General features: G+C 39.5%; 1 protein-coding gene across 1 annotated transcript in view; it reads right to left on the bottom strand.

The window, feature by feature from the left end:
* Positions 1 to 18,190, bottom strand: part of MIPOL1 (mirror-image polydactyly 1) — a 102,253-nt gene that overhangs the window by 59,887 nt on the left and 24,176 nt on the right. The window contains exons 4-8 of the mRNA XM_053474348.1: positions 17,855 to 17,989; positions 13,588 to 13,693; positions 6,034 to 6,163; positions 5,217 to 5,250; positions 4,302 to 4,472 (exon numbers count right to left, since the gene is read on the bottom strand). Of these exons, the coding sequence (XP_053330323.1) occupies positions 4,302 to 4,472; positions 5,217 to 5,250; positions 6,034 to 6,163; positions 13,588 to 13,693; positions 17,855 to 17,989 (576 nt within the window). The remainder of the gene's footprint in view (positions 1 to 4,301; positions 4,473 to 5,216; positions 5,251 to 6,033; positions 6,164 to 13,587; positions 13,694 to 17,854; positions 17,990 to 18,190) is intronic.

The following is an 18,190-nucleotide window of genomic DNA, read 5'->3' on the forward strand; positions in this document are numbered from 1 at the left end:
AACCCATTGCCCATAGAAATAAATACTTTCTTATATAGTCACAACAGCAGCCCATTGTCATTAAACCATTTCTTAGATCAGAACAGATTTCTCAAGACTGGAACTTCTCAGGAAGTTGTTTCAATCACAAGTTGCTGAAGATTAGGCAACCAAGATAAGTAGCCCTTTCACCGTGCGGAATACTGTAAAAGGTGAATCAACATTCATACACAATAGCTGTGAGTGTACAAGTGATCATAAAAGCTTTGCAGAACCAAGCCCATGAAGTACGATCGAACGTGCTACACCCACTATGCCAATTATCAACTGTAGACTTACTAGGGAAAGATTAGTAATTAGATCTGATATTTTACTCGGTCCGCAGTACCTTTAATAGACGGACTTCATAAACACTTTTCTGCTGATATGGCAACAGAATTGCACAATGTGTCGTATTACAGCCAACATACTTAAATGATAAAAAAACGTGATGCTATTTTGTCATTTATACATTGCTTTTACAAGAATGGATTTCCTAATGCTGCAGGTAAAGGTTGAACTCTTATATATACTGCAGATTTAAGTTATTAACATTATGATCTATTGTTTATATATATAGCGCCATCATATTCCATAGCACTGTACAACGGGGTACAATGTTCTTGGCAACACAAAACCTATGTATTGCCAAACACGGATTTTAAAATGAATGACTTTCCAAAGGAAATCACAACTTAATTGCGTCGTATGGTAGAAATCCAGCCACTTGGCCAAGGACTGCCTTCCTCCTGAGATCCTTAAGCAACCCAACTATATCACTGCGATGATTACAAACATACACACACTTTGGCACTACAAGATCTGGATTTTTTTCTCTTTCGAAGGAAGAGTGTCAATATTTATCCATGCTGTAGTAATTTGTTTTTTTATTCATCTGAAAATATGTGCTCAGAAGGAGCATCAAATATTTGAGTTTATACCTCTGTATTTGTTGATACACTGACATGGTTTCGTTTTGCATATTTGTATAGTCTTTTAGTATGACAGATCTCGGCTAAGCGCTTTTACACTTCTAGCCTATCTCTGGAGAATTACCATCACCGATGGAAGTCAAGGAACAGTGTCCTGGTCAAGCATTCAACTCGTATTTTGGCACAAGTGTGTAAGTGTGTGTAAGTATGTGTGCGGGTGTGTGTAAGTATGTGTGCGTGCGGGTGTGTGTAAGTATGTGTAAGCGTGGATGTAAGTATGTGTGCGTGGGTGTAAGCGTGGATGTAAGCGTGGATGTAAGCGTGGATGTAGGTATGTGTGCGTGGGTGTAAGCGTGGATGTAAGCGTGGATGCAGGTATGTGCGTGGGTGTAAGCGTGGATGTAGGTATGTGTGCGTGGGTGTAAGCGTGGATGTAAGTATGTGTGCGTGGGTGTAAGCGTGGATGTAAGTATGTGTGCGTGGGTGTAAGCGTGGATGTAAGTATGTGTGCGTGGGTGTAAGCATGTGTGCGTGGGTGAAAGCGTGGATGTAAGTATGTGTGCGTGGGTGTAAGCGTGGATGTAAGTATGTGTGCGTGGGTGTAAGCGTGGATATAAGTATGTGTGCGTGGGTGTAAGCGTGGATATAAGTATGTGTGCGTGGGTGTAAGCGTGGATGCAGGTATGTGTGCGTGGGTGTAAGCGTGGATGTAGGTATGTGTGCGTGGGTGTAAGCGTGGATGTAGGTATGTGTGCGTGGGTGTAAGCGTGGATGTAGGTATGTGTGCGTGGGTGTAAGCGTGGATGTAAGTATGTGTGCGTGGGTGTAAGCGTGGATGTAAGTATGTGTGCGTGGGTGTAAGCGTGGATGTAAGTATGTGTGCGTGGGTGTAAGCGTGGATGTAAGCGTGGATGTAAGTATGTGTGCGTGGGTGAAAGCGTGGATGTAAGTATGTGTGCGTGGGTGTAAGCGTGGATATAAGTATGTGTGCGTGGGTGTAACCGTGGATGTAGGTATGTGTGTGTGGATGTAGGTATGTGTGCGTGGATGTAGGTATGTAAGTGTCTATATGTGCATGTGTATCAGACTTTTAGCATAAGTGGTGGAGACAAATACAGTGGAGGAATTTAAACATGCTTGGAATAGAGATTACTTTTGAATGCATGACTAGATGGGGCCAAACAGGTCTTACCGGGCATTATTAAAGAATAACTCGGTGGGATTCTGCTTCCTTATAAAACAGTTCCTGAATTCTATTTAGTAATTATTGTTATTGTTAGTAAAGTTCTTGAATAGGCACAGAACACTCACATACAAAAAAAATTGGGCACTCTGACGGCTTCAATCCAGAAAACCTCATACGTCGATAAACGCTTTACAATTCAGAAGCTCTTTATATATTTAGGATTCCAGGATAAAATTCTTAAACACACACAGATAAACACATGTATCAAAGTAACTAAACAGAAAATTACTGGCATGGAAGGTTTGTTTAGGGAAGGCAATTAGATTATTTACAAATTATTATTTTCATGGAATCGCACCTTTTTTTAATGACTCACGAAAAGACCAATTCAGTAATTCTGCCTCTTTTTGACGACATTCAACTTTATTTAAGTTGCATTGCTACTGGAATTGGCTGCGCATGCAGGAAGGCAAGTGAATGTTTATACTGTGTTAGAAAGGGAAATGAGTTAGCTGTTGGCAACCGTCAACTACAATTTCTAAGGTTGCTTTGTACCTGCAGGAATATCTCTGACCCTGTTCTGTATTTTGCAGGAGCAGCAAGGAACTTTAATCCCAACAGAAGGAAAGTCAACGTATATACACCAAAAATGAGAGACCTTACTATAAAATAGTAAAAAAACTGGTTAATAAGGGATAGCCGTATGAGCCAACAAAGGGGGAAAATTACTAATTCTAGTACTGCTTAATGACCTGCACCAACCCAGCTCCATGACGCACTTGCTATTGAGTTTCCTATCCCTGCCGACCTGCATCAGATCTACCTTCTGTCATCATGTTGTCTTGCTGGTCACTTCTAGTGGGTAGTCTTCTATCTAAGACTTGCTGCTGGCCCAACCTGTCACTGTGGAGTCCATTGAGAATGATGTCCTCACACGAACACCTCCAACACTCAAGTTCATGGCTGTGGCTTTGAGCAACATTAGCACCCTTTTTGACCATAAAAAACGTAATATCCGGATGCACATATCCAGTCGGGTTCGCATTTACATGAGGCGGCCTTAAAGTGCCAGGGCGGCCCCGGTAATTTTCATTCCAGCCCTGGCCAGGTGGGTCCCTAACAATTACACAAACCAGTTTTCTAGAAAAATGGCAGTCTTCCCAACATGTTCTCGGTTTAAAATATTTGAGACGAAAGTTAGTTACACTAGGCTAGTAAGTACACAGCATTTGACTGTTTAAGCAGCTGTTGCTGGTGTAAGACAAATCTTTGGGACAATTTTGTTTGCGTTGTCTACGCAAGAATGGTTTATATAATTTTAGAGAAGTAGATTATATTAAATATCACCTTTAAATATCAAATGTTAATTTGCATGGCAGAGTTTAATCCACAAAATCAATAAGTCAACATTTTACACAAAGCAAAAGGTGCAACACAATACAGAAATTAGAACAAGCATTTACAAAAGTTAAAGGCAATGTGAAATTCTGAGCTAAAAGTCAAACAGCTCACCCATCCCCTCCTATGTGAGTTTAATGTCACTGGGACATTTAGGTGAATTTGGCAAAGGACAAACAATTAGAGATATTACCCGACAACCATGCAATCTTCTTTTTATATATTGCACAATTATTTGTACTTATTTTTACATTATAAGAAAAACTAATATCACACAAAGCTTTTATGCTCACGCAACACTATTGGCCATTTAAACAGCTCACAAAGCCAGGTGATCTAAGATCCAGGGACATGCTTTGTCAGGCCAAATAAAGGTAAACACAAGCACACCACGTGAACCTGCGCACAATAGTCCCCTCCACTCAAGTAAGGGCGCAAGCTACAATTCTATGTCTCGGCCGAAGTATATGCGTAGCATGCGTTTGTAGACAGCAGGCAGCTGGAAGCCTACGAGCTATTGGCTACTGGCCTTAAAGTAATAAGGCCAATTTTATACCCCAGTCCGGTCCTGTTTCGGCCTAACCCAAATCTAGAAAGAAAAGTGATGCCTTCCAGCACTAAATGTATTCTTGTGTGAAAAAGGTTTACTTTGTTTCTCCTCTCTTTTTCCATGTTTCTCTTGCCCATGGATTTTCAGCAAATCAGATAGTTAAAGTCCACTGACTAAACAATATGAAAAAAGCCAAGTTGGTTGGTTGGCTACTCACCTGAGCTCTAGCCGAATCCCTCTCCTGGATGACAGCTCCCATTTCTTCTGCAGTTATCAGCTCCCTCCTTTCCCGGATCTTTCGGATGCGTTCTAGGATAAGTTCTCCATTTTGCTGAATAGCCACGCCATTTTCTGCTTCCACCACTCTTTCAATCAGTTCCTGTAGCGTCTGTTGACAGCAACAAGCTAGAGTCAACCGGACAGGCTGCACTTTTCACAAAGGGTGAAAACCTACCCATCCTCTGTGTTTGGATTAAAAAGGTATTACTTTATCAATGTCTTTTATAGTGATGATAAAAAGTGCTCATAATTTTAAGTTGATGGGTTTTGGGTGGCTTAGTGAGAAGAGCTTTTGTTGGGTGTTTTAGAGACATACAAAATTGGGCCAGACCGTGGATGACAAAGCCACACTGCAACCAACACTGGTACTGGGTGCTGTCGGACAGCAGACCACTGGGAAAATGGAGATGAGAATCCTAGGCGTAGAAGATTGGTTTCCATGTAAACATATTGGTCTGCACTAAACTTCGAGCACTTACAGAAGCACAGACCCTTTCATTGATAACCATGTAAAATGGGCTTCACACTACATCCTCTACTAGGAGTGGGTGGTAACACTGGAATTTCAAATTTAACATTAATTTCCTTGCAGAATTTGAGGATTGTTTCATTCAGAGCAACATTAAGGTAAGCGCTAGACGTGCCCTGGGACAGTTATACTTCCCCACTTAATATACTTCACGTCTGTCTTATTGCAAAACATAAGCGATAAGTTGAGTTGTTTCAGTGTACTGATTGTTGGATACATTGGTTTACGTTGTAAGTGGCTTCTCTGCTTGAGTTCCATTCACGAAGGCTAACCACGAGACATAAATAAAGCTGAAAGGGAAAAGCTCTCTGGAAGGCGGCTTACCGTGTCACCTTCTTCAGGGTTAATATCTTCCAGCCTATTCAAGAGATAAGAGAACACCGGATGAGAACGGCGAGCGGAAAAAAAAAAAAACACTGGGGAAGAGAAAGACAAAGTGAGAAGCGCTAAGTGGCCAATGACTTGCTCCTCAATTCAGCAGCAAAATGAATTCTCTTTCCAAATCTTTGGGAGCCGAAGTAATTTCGCTCTGAGTGTCTTCAGGGGACGCCCTGCACTCCCGACGCATTATAGAGCCAGCTGTTCTGCTGTATCTTTCAATAACGCGAGCTCAACTCTCCTCGGCTGCAGCCTGTTAACTTATTAATGTTTACCGCAATATATGGCTACAGGGATCAGTTCTTCATATGTGTGGAGACGGCACGGTAAAGCAGGCTCTTCACATGTTTTTATTGATCGTTTCGTCTTTTAATTAGGGGTTTTTTTTGTACTTATTTCTTATTTTCACTATGAGTGAAATCCTGGGGCCTCATCTTCTTCCAAATATAATACCCTGCTCTACATTTGAGGGCATTTTTTTCCTCTACGGGGTAACGGAGGTATAGAATGGTACGATGAAGATGACAAAAAAATGTTTTGAGCTCTTCAATGCTCTGACATAGGAACCTAGAATTTGACAACATCAAAAAACCATTCAGCTCATCTATTCTGCTTTTTTACTCATGACTTACAAACCTAAAAACCATTTGGCCCACGGTCTTGCCTTATATTCATAATCAGAAGTAAGCGGTTGTAGCAGTAGGCGGTTGTAGCAGTAGGCGGATATAGCAGTCGGCGGATATAGCAGTAGGCGGTTACTCACTCCTTTAGGAACGCCTGGAGGTGCTGAACTCTCAAAAGGGCTTCGTCTCGTTCTTCGTTGGCCAATCTTAATCTCGCCATTACGGCCTCATCCCGTTCACGCTGCGCGCGGTACACTTCTTCCACCAGGGCTACAGAAGAAAAACAATGACCTTAAGATCACTGAAATATAGCTTAACATACGAAACAAAGGGTTACAATGTGTAATATGTTAAGACCTTGGACCCCAGTACAGCCATTTCCAGTTTAATGAGCTACAGCCGCTCCTCCGATGACAGGTTGGGACCTCTGACCAGACACCAGCGTTTTCCCTTGACCAACCAATATACCGATTTAGCACATCGCCAACAAATATTGCAAGCAGCAATCAGATCAACGCCTCTTTTTATTGCAATTCAAATGCTGATGAGTTCATTGTCTACAGAAGATCCAGGAGCCTCAAGAAAAATCTCTTTACATATTAGTTTAAATCACTTTTTTTCGGGTTTAAAGGTGCTGTTCCACCTAGAGATTTTGCCAATGTCCCTAAATACTTATATTATCATGTACTACTATGGCGTGTGTTAAACATATTCCTGGTTTATAGTAACGTACATGTTTTCTTGTTCGTGATTTGTTCCCTCTGCACTGCTCGCTTGTCAGTTTCTGATATCACAGAAGAGGGGGTTGTTTGGGGGTCCTGTAGTTTAAAGGGGACTAAAATTGGTTGTAAGAGGTCAGCCTGTTGCGATGTAAGAGAGCGGCTTTGGAAGAACGACAGGGCTGTGCATCTCCAGTATCTCAATTCACCTTTTAATGTAGTTTTGAAGTTACTGAAAACATTTGGGAGAATAAAAGCAAAAGATATGGGGGGGTATAATAAAAAAAAGACACAAATACACACAACTATATATAATCACAATAATTACACCAACAATGCAAATAAAACCGCATCATCCGAGATTTCTTCTCCTTTCTTTGGCTTGCAATAAATTTCAATATTTGCTCAGCGAAGGTTCAGAGCAGTTACGTTACATTCACAAATATTATCACCCGCTGTGTAAGCCCTGCGCGGAAAATCCTTCCAGATCCGATATGGAAGAGGGGATGTTTACCAGTATATTTGGATACATCCATTTTTAAACAAGCTTATCAAATATCCTGTAATTCTTAGTCAAATGAGACACGCTGCTGAACATGTATTTATTTTTATGGCAAATACGCAAAATTTGTTTAGGAACCTAATTGTTATATCATAAGTAGAAAGCAAATGTTTTAAGTGGGGCAGAGAGGGAGGGTGCGGGACAAACGTGTAAAGCAATAATATTTGCACTTAGCTCCATTTAGAACTATTTTTCTTTAACATCATGCGCTCCTTTACTTTTATTACTATTTTACAGCAAAGCATTATTTCAATACCGAATAATAAAAATAAATAAAAATTATAACAATAAATACTAATATACAATCCTTGTTATTCACTAATTATAGGACATACTGTAGTAAGAAAATGCTAAAATGGATAAAGGACGGAGTCTTGGTGTCCTCGGGTTTTTATCAATAATAGACAGAGATGTAGCGACTAAATAAAGTTTGTAGGTAATGAAATATAAAGGAATTACTATCCCCCCCCCCAGAGTCAGAGGTTTAGATGTAAAATTTTTACTGTAAGAGGTAGATAAATGGAACAGCCTCCCACCAGAAGATTTTTCTGCCTTTTCTGAGAATTTTTTTTACTCCTCACCATGTAGAATGGCGCACGTTCGAGACATTTCTACACATACGGACATCCTGATGCCTTTTTGCAGTAAGCAAACATGTCTCCATCACACGGTATAATTACATTGACAGATCGATCGGCTTATATACCAAGTTCAATCATCACTGAATAAGCATTTATGCCTTGTTCTGGATCGTCATTTACATGGTACGCGCAGCAAGTTTTGTTAACAGTCTTTATTCTCAGTTCCACTAATGATTTAATTACTTGCGGGAGAAAGGATTTTAAGCTCCAGCTACGTATTTTTTTTTTAGTTTAATTACAAAAGAAACAGATTTTTATCCTTTCTTTTAGATCAGTAAAAGATGGCTTTGAATCGAAGGTTAATAAGAAATGTGTCTGCAAAAGTCAAACAGAATTAAATGCTCTAGGCTGATTAATATTCCAGCGAGTGTCTCGTGTGCCTCAATCTTCCTCCCGCATCCTTACGGGGTTAATCCAAGACAGTAAAGACCAAAGCAGGAGGGAGGATGAGGAGAACAATTAAAATGAAAGCTATAGAACAAAAGAAATAATAAATGAAAGAGTCAACTGTCATAGAAAATGAAAAAAAGTAAAGCGAATGAGATGAGAAAGTGAAAGGGGAAGAAAAAAAAAAGCTGGGAGGTAGACATTTATGTTATTAAAATAAAGAAAGAAGAACACGTTAAAAAGGTCATGCAAGGGCAATAGCAGGAAGGAGGAAAGAGATAAGATGCGTCATGAATAGACAAGGAAATAGAATAACTTCTCTGTTCAAGAGAAAGAAAAAGAATCTTTGAATGAATAGAACTAAAAAAAATCATTTTTATGACCAGGGACAGTAAACGCAGACGGAAAGTCACAAATGTTTTAGTTTTGTGCTGATTAATGGGTTTTCATACAGTAGGGATAGAAACATTAAACGTAATGGCAGATAAAACCCATTGGGCCCTCTGGTCAATCGTTGGTCCCTTCCTAGATTGAGGAGCCGTATGCCTATCCTATGCGGGTTTAGATTCCCTCGCTGTATCAACCTCAACCGCTTCTGGTGTTAGATGTCTATTATCTACCACCCTCTCAGTAAATTAAAAAGAAAAAAGTAAACTGTACTATTATAGAGATAATCTAGTCAGGGGGGACACATGTAACATTCATCAAGGCTAAAATAACAAAGGGGACGTACAATTCAAAAAAGGAAGATGCATGGATAAGAGACCATTGCTTAAACTAGAGGGTCATTCTTCATAGAGGTGGTGGTAGATAAATGGAACAGCTTTAGAAATAGAAATGGTAGAGGTTAGTATAGCGAGGGGATATTAACATGCAGGGTATGCTAAATATAAGAGAAGAACAAGTACCAAGCGTTGTTTGGGGGTCTTAAAACGAGTAGAAAAAGAATGGACTGACTATGTGCCAAATCTTCAGATCATGTTTCATTTCGATATTCAGACATGAATTCCATCCCATCTACAGTGTAAGCTTAGGATCTGGGCCTTTACAGAAATATACAAAGAACAAGAGGTCGCCCTCTGAGACTGGAAGAGCACAGGTTTCATAGACGAGAAAGGAAGGGATTCTTCACAGTGAGGACAATAAAGGTATGGAATCCACTGCCAAGGGAGGTGGTGTTATCCAATACATTAGATAGCTTCAAAAGGGGTCTGGATATATTTTTAGAAAGGCATGACATACAGGGATATAAATAGAATAACATTAATATTTAAGAGCTCCTTGATCCAAGGAGAAATCCGATTGCCTCTTGGAGTCAGAGGAATTTTTTCCCCTGATGGCAGAATTCAAAGTAGCTTAATTAGGGTTTTTTGCCTTCTTTTGGATCAAGAATAGGAAGGTTAGGTAGAAGGGTTGAACTTGAAGGACTTGGGTCTTTTTTCAACCTTACAAACTATGTTAAACTATGTATGTTACCCAAGTTATTGGTTTGCCTGAGTCCTTTACTTCTAGTTTTGTCAGACTCTGAATGTAAGGGCTATAAAAAGATATTACAATAATTAGTAGTAGTAGTAATTCCACATCCAATCTAAACATTTTCAAGGTTAAAAAACCATCAGGCGCCTACCCGAAGAGGCAGGGGTCTGTTGATTCTAAATTTTTACAACTCAATGGAGCATGGGGAAGACCATTCCTAGTACTGTTGGATGCGCAAAACCCATCTAAATTTTTTCCAAATAAAACGGCGTCTTGTTCATTATTTTCCATTGAACATTTAATTATCACGACGCAAAAAAAGAAAAACACCTTCAGAAGACTTTTTTTTAAGGTGTAAAGGTTTATTTGCTTAACATGCTAGAAAGGGCTATTAAGGTTTTGTCCAAGTGGGACTGCACCTTTAAATGGAATGCCTTCTCTGACAAACGTCTGTTACCGATGCAATGGTTATCAATGTCCTCCTAAAGGAACACCAAGTCACACAACGATAAGTTTTTTCCCCTAACACGCCTGTTACAGTGAACTCTAACAAGGAAACTGGCACCCCGACTATTACTCATTAAAGGCTCGGTTCCAACGGTTCCGCGGCTGCCGCACTCTCTAGAATTCCTGCGACCGGCCTGACTAATCATTAGATTAGCGCTGGGGATTTATCTGTTTTGTTCTTGAGAACACAAAACCAGAGACGTTTGCTGAACATTCTAGGTCATGAATAAAATAATATTAGCTATGTAAAGCAGATATGTTGCAAGGTGTCAGGGTTGGTGAACTATCGCGTTTACAAAAGGTTTTTTTACACATCATTGTGTAACATCAATAAATAGTTTTATTTCTTGAATGACAAACTTTTGTTATGCGCTCATCTTAAGCCCTCGTCTTAGGCTGACTTTGTATGAATAAATAATAATAATAATGATAATAGTAGTAGAACATGTCACCCGACAGCTAGGTAATTTACTGGCAGGACAATATTTTCCCATGCCATCATGTTGGCATCATAACCATCTCTTTACCCAACTGATGTCTTCTCCTGCCTATCATACATGCCCCACAATCTACCTTGGCATCTAACCCCACTTATTTTTTGCCCAACACTCTTGACTACCTGGGAACATTTGTGGTTTGACCCTGAGACCAAGCCTTTAATAGCAATACTCAGGGCGCCTAAAAAAAAAAAAAGTACAGACACAAAAATGTAATATCTTCTCAACATACTGCCAGCGACACGGTTTTCATAAAGGCCTTCTAAGAGAAGTTTTCTAGGGGAAGCTGTATGTCTAACCGGCTGTACAAGATCTCTTGGTTCCCACAGCTAAATATTTATTTAATTAAAGTAATTAATTAAGATTTACCGGTACAGTATGTAAAGACATAAGGCAGGTAATGGCAGATTAATAAAATAAATTCTTCTAGCGTGCCAGAAAGACTTGCAGACTTCTCCAAACCATATAAGCATGGAGATAACTTGGGGTTTGAGCGTTCTAGATCTACGCTGCCATTAGGGGCATTCCGTTTTACTCATTTCATGTTGGCATTGGGTAATCCAACATGCTGGCCATAACAGAGATTAGCCGGGAAATTATGTCCTGCTAAGAAAATGGTAGCCATCTTTGCTAGCATTCTTGATGTCCCATAAAAAAAAAAAAATCAATCTTCAATGAGAAGCTTATACACGAGCACATCACAGAATACCCCCACTCAATGAACCAAACAACAGAACCCTGTTTAGCGTGATAATAGTCAGCTTCTGCTGCCTTAGAACTGCCATCAAGAGTCATTCTGAGTTGACTTGATACACCAAAGCATCAGAGTAATAATGAGAGACGGAATCTGAAAGCCATGACTGTGTTGTCAGGGGTTCTGTCTTCACATTTTTCATATGACTTATCTATGCTCAAAAACTTCTTGGCTTTTGGACTTCACGCACCATCATTGCTTGTACAAGGAAACGGTTTAGACAATCGCGGTGTGCTTCTTATTTCTTTGTCTCCGAGATATTCTGTGTACAGACACGGCTTTTAACTGTAACTTGAACACTTCTCCGGGGTCAATTGGCCTGAAACCTTGGCTTCTTCGGATTTGTTTTGTCTCTGTTTCTGGGTATCATCTGGTGGATCACTGAGGTCCACTAGCTACGAGTATTCATGGGCTCAGACCATTGATATAAGGCGGTTGTTGATGGAAGGCTACTGGGTGATCCCTGGCCACCAACATGAACACTTATTACTTTGTATAAAGGGTCCATTCTTTTGGTTTTCACCGGCATGTTGGGCAAAAAAAGGGCTCCACCCATAATAACGAAGCTACTTATCAAGATCAAGTCCTCCCTTCTCATGAAGCTTATCTTATCTATTACGATAGGCGTATTTTAACTTGTAAATATTATACGGGTTTAGGTAGCATACGGAGCTGTAAAATGATTGATTTGTTTACACCACTGATCAATTTTAATTAGACCACGTAAATATTTGTCTTTGTCTGCACATACACCTTTATGCATATTTTCCGGTTCTGGACTACACTTTACATCTGCAATGTTGTATAACGTGCGCCATTACGTCTAATCCTGCAAAGCATTGCTGTCGATAAATCACTTTTGATATCGCACAGACACAACAGCTGGTCATTACGGCGTCATTTCAACAGTACCTTGCCTGTTTAATTTCAACAGTTCTTCTTTGATCTTGGTGTTGCGGAGAGAGATATCCCATTCGATCCAACCTCACAACCCACCCCGTGACATTCTGTATACGTATGTATCGGCATTCCCATGTAATGTGTAACAACGTATATATAACACCATCATTAAACATGCATTGCTTTAGCATTTTGCTGCCACGTTAACACAAAAGGGATTTCAGTGTCTACTCTGCCCGAATGATGCCAATCGCTGTCCGCAAAGGCCGAAAGGCTGGTTTTCAGTTAAACAGTTAAATATAATTAAAGTTATAACTTGGAAAAATACAGAAAAGGTGTAATTATGTATCACTGTCATTTGTTCCATGTTGGGTGGGAAGGATTTGAGCCAAAAAAAAAAAAACAAGTAATTTAGGAAATGGTATAATACCTCACAGGAGACATTAAGGTTGGTGTCAAGTTTATATTTATGAAGCATTCCTGACAGTGATGGTCCCGCAGATCGTTCTTTACCGGTAGCGATCCCAATAATAATGAGGATGTGGCTGTTCTAAAGGGGTGTGTGCCCATTTCTCATAGGTTTTGGAACCAGGAATCAATGTGTCTCAGCCTTCAGTTGTCTGCTACTGGACTTTCAGGTTGACCACAGAGATGAACAGATGTTTCCTTGGGGGGGGGGGCCTCTAACAAAATCTGTAGCACCGGAAAAAGATTATTTTGAACATAAACCTGCCAGTCTGGGCAGGAGTAAGGACACTTTAGGAACCCGCTTTAGAGTCTAGAAGTGCTGTATTCAGATGAAACATCAAACACACAGTATAAGGAAACATTTCTTCCATCCGCCTAGATGACAGAACTTTTGCTTAGAGGCAGCATAGGAAGATGTGAAGCATTTGAACTCAAGTACAGAATCTAAGCTTGTTATTCCTTCCCTGCTTCCCCCTCCTCTCGCCTGCTCTGTTTGTTCAAGACCTTCCAACTAAACAAACAAGCTCTTTGTGATTGGATTGACATGGTGCTAACAAGGCGTTTAATGCCCAAATCAGTTTGAAAGCAGGTAGAGTCCTTTGCTAATACCGGTACCAGGATCTTAAGCGAGGAGCCACACAAGCAGCTCCCAACCGCCAACAAAAAGCCCAGAAAAAATAAAAGTCATTCCTCTCCCCTCCCTGAGCAAACACAGCAAGCATTAAGTGAGCCACGTCATTCCAGAAACCACATGCCCGGTCCCCGTAAGGCTTTCTGTGTTACCTGCTGTCTTCTTGGCTATCCTGGCCTGGGAAGCTTGCTCCTGCAACTCTGTATCGAGTCTCAGTAACTCTAGCTCTTTGTCTCGGTTCCCCAAATCTTCCAGCAGCTGCAGACAGACATAAAAATACATAAAACGACATCGGAGGACAAAAATATATACAATGAGTCAGATTTCCAAAAACATTTCTGGGGGCAAAGTCGTAATTGTAAAGCGACCACCATGGAAGCATCCCTGCTGATCACACCGCTTATAGAACCTCGCTGCGTTATAAAGAATTATTGAGCGCCAGCAGAATCCGTATTTATGATGGGGGGAACAATGTAAGGCATGTAAAGAATTACTGGTGCAGAAGGAGAAGAAGGTCCTGTTCTTGTGAGCTTACTATCTATTAGGAGGAATGTCACTCGACTTAATGCACCTATGGACTATAAAACAAAGGACTCCTGAAACAACCACATTAAGTGCGGAGTTCAAGATCTGGGTAGAGAATTAAGCCAAACGGAACCCACTTTAGCCATACATCTATTCTTTGAAGTTTCACGGTTTCTTTTCATCGCCTTACTTGAACGCAGATAGTATATTTAAGTATTTCTTAACACCGAGAGCTCTTAAAGAGTTAAATTTTAAGTTTCCTAATAACCTTATTAGAGAAAAAACACAACATAACTTGACTGTAGCAAAGGTCATCCCGATGATATAATGTAATTTAAACATTGGAAGCCACTCAGCACACAGATTACCAGCTTTGTGCCAACTTTCATCTAACAGTCAGACTGTAAGCTCTATGGGGCAGGAACTTTTATCGTACAAAAAATACGTTGCCATTATTAATGATGAATTTTCTATTTTTTTTTTTTCACTTGTTTACAGTACAAAACTAATTTCCAAAAACCCTACAGACAGAAATTGGGAAGCGGGTAACCCAATGGATGGTACACTGACCAACAAAAGCACTTTGACAATCAAAAGAATAACAAAAGAAAAAAGGTGCACCCGTGCCTAGTTGGGGATGAAAGCTCTAGATCCATATCTAGAAAGCCACTTGTTGGCCTAATATAGATAATTTGACTAAGTTTCTCACATCACAGAATGCATTTTTTGAGATTTTTTATTTTCCTCATTATGTCTAACTGTAAAAGCCCTCCTTTTCCATTTTATCTATTTGACCGACGCTGCTGGCATATTTTTCGTGAATCAACAAAGAAAGTAAAGTTGAATTAACAATTTGCCTGAAGACACAGGAGTTCACAGTCTTAACAAAGGAACGAGATTAGGTAAACATATTAAAATCCTCTCAATAGTGCCTGTAACTATGGTAACAAGGAGAAATAAAGAAAAAGGAACTGAAAATGCAAGCAATAAAATTCTGGATGGGTGTCAATCAGTTTTAAAGCAATGATTTATTTCCCTATCATTGACATTTTCACCAACTTTATCCATATATGTGATTATATATATTATATATATATGGCATGTGTTATAGACCAATTTATATGTACATTTAGAACAATGACATCATCAAATTAACTGTTACTACAAATACATGCCCAAAGCTGGTGATGTCACTTGGACAAAGTACTTCTATGGTCCACTGAATGAGAAGCCCTAAGTTTTAGGATTTCATTACGATTTTTTTTTTTGTGTATGTGACATTCACATTGTCATACATTAAGTATGGATCTTGACTATTTGTGGCAAGTTATTTCTACGTTGTGCATTGACATTAACAATGACGATGCTGCATGCAGAGTCACGGGTGGTCAATCAGGTGGCATGTTCTGGGTTGTGAGAACTAGCTTCTCAAACAGGATATAAATATTTGCTTGGAGTCCCTCGTTACATCCATGATAGGGGATATAACATGCTAGACATGGTCGATTCTCTCAAGTTCTTCCTTTGAGGAGGACCCCATACATCAGTGGGAACCCTAAGATGCGAGCTTCACTCACTCATTGATGGCAGCAAAGCCTGTCTCTGCCTAGCTGTGGAATGTCAATTCTATAAGGGAAAGTACTCTAAGAAAAGAAGGTGCATAGGCAAGCAGGTAATGCTCAGGAAAAAAAGAAAAGGCAATTTAGAGCAAACGCGGAAAAGACTGTAGAGCTAGATTATTAAATTAGGAAACTACTGCTTGAGTAAAATTTATTTGGGATTCAAACCACTGGTCCTGGGCATATTACAATATTCCAATTTACAAATGGGGTAACTATATCGTAAAAGTGGGACATAGAAGTGAGTTACGGGGCTACCAAATAAGTGCAATAAAAGGTGCATCTCTATAACTAGATACACCGCCACCTAGAGGACATAATGATAACTTCAACCAGCTTTATGGATATACAGATTAAAAAACACACGATTTCAGCTTGCAATATTATAATAATGCCTCGATTTTAAAACACAATTATGCTGGAAAGCGTTTTTAATAAAATTGTCTTAACCCCATAGCAACCAATTAAATGGTCTAATAGACCATGCATTTTTACAAAGAGCGGTACCTAATATTTACGTTCCAGGTGCCATAAGGCACAAATAACCTAACCCTATATGAAAATAAATAAGAAATGCAGAATGTCTACAGAAAAGTCATAAGCATAAAACTCTGGACATGAGTTAGAGCGGGGAAACATTATACAGGAGGGAATGGAGGGCAACTTAGAATTTAATATGGTGGATGGTGAGGGCAGGTCCCTACGATGTAGGACTGAGTTGGGCGACCTGACCCAATACGTTTTTATCTCTAGTAATTCATGGACCAACGCGGCACCTAAAAAAAAAACCCCACAGAGTTCATGAAAATATATTAAGGGTATTAATCATTGACTGATACAGTGCCAGCTAGGGTGACCACAGGTCTTGGGCAGTATCAATTCCCAGCGAAGGGGGTCTCAGTCAATCAGAAGAGACGTCTCAACTCTCCTGAGTCCATCCTTCACACTGAGCTCAGTATAAGCTGCAGCCAGGAACAGGTATGCATGTATTGTGTACATATAATAAATCTGAAACCAACATGGCTCCCTCCATTGCTTCCTATTATAGTATATGTGAATCTGTGTGTATGTGAGATATACACATCCATAATATATGCCTCATGGAAACTGAACCTTTGATGGCGAAGTGGTTATGTGAAAGGTGAAATCTACCTTTCATTATTAAGGCATCTGTTGACCTAGCTGTCATTTTACCGATATCTACAGAATGAGGAGGATATTACTTTCTGAATAAGAGAGATTTCTAACACTTTCAATATTAAGAATTTCTGACCTTTCACCAAATACGGCTCTTTCAGCTTGATCCTTACCAAATTAACACTTACGGTAACGTCTGAACCTGGTATATACACACACATATATATATATATATATATATACATATACATATATATATATATATATATATATATATATTTATTTTTTTCATGATAATGTCTCTTGAACTTGTTCCAGCTCTCAGTCATCAATCCATATCACAGTCATGCACCTACAACTAGTAAAAAGCCAAACTGGTAATGAGGCTGTTTTCAGCGAAGTGAACTAATTATGTCAAACATTTGACAGGTCGAGGAAAGCATTTCTTGTTTGCCTTTACCACGGTTAAGTAAAAGGGACAATCTGTTATGACATAAGCAGAATCTGGAAATATTCCTTTCCTTATGAGCAAACTAGTATGATGGATTGCTGAGCTATGGGTTAAAACTGTTTTCTTAGTTTCTTAGTTATGTATGGAGACTTCCCATGAGGAGAGGAAATTCCTGGCTGGGCAACGCATAAAAGAAAAACAAAAAAAATAGTACTTAAAAGGATATTTAAAATAATAAATTATAGTAATCAAAACTTCCATAAAACATACCGAGGGCTCTTAATACAATGCTATTATAAAGTTCTGATTAGAAACAATGAAGATCGTTGGTTGTTGTACTTAAGAACACTTCCTGATTTCAGTATAGAACGCCAAGGGGAGGAGTTAAATGAGAGATTTTTCTAACTCCAATAACAAAATCATTCTTGCACCAATTTGCATGCAGTAAATACATTGTGTGTTCATTCAAAATAGCTGCCAACATGAATAAAAAATGAATATATCTGTACAGTATATCTGTATACAACATTGCATTCATTTATTTAGCGTACTAAACTTCAAACATTTTGGCACAATCTTATGTTAATGCAAATCATTTCTGGTAGTAATTAAGAAGTTTCAAGTGAATTAAAAAGAAGTAGAAAAGAACATACATTTTTCCTATTATTTTTCAACCCAGACTTGTACCTTTCTATTGGTTTGTCGAAGATAATCCACCTCCTCTGCTAGCAGATCCAGTCTCTGATCCCCCCCTTCAAGGTTCTGAGGGGTCCGGCGGCCAGGATTTGGAGGTGAATCTGGCTTGTCACTGTGTGAGGACCAGAAAAATATTTATTCAAGCCAACGGGGACTCCGCTATCTCCCACTTATCCCGACTAGCCATGTGCTGTCATGATCATGATGCTTACTTTACATACTAAGTAGGCAACTTGGGAAACGGCCAATTGTTCCATTAGCAAAGGATGGTGCAAAACAATGAAAAAAGCCGTTTCATCCTGCTATAGAGTATCAGTATTTAGAAAG

Source organism: Spea bombifrons, chromosome 9 (assembly GCF_027358695.1).
Source record: "Spea bombifrons isolate aSpeBom1 chromosome 9, aSpeBom1.2.pri, whole genome shotgun sequence".
Lineage (NCBI taxonomy): Eukaryota > Metazoa > Chordata > Amphibia > Anura > Pelobatidae > Spea > Spea bombifrons.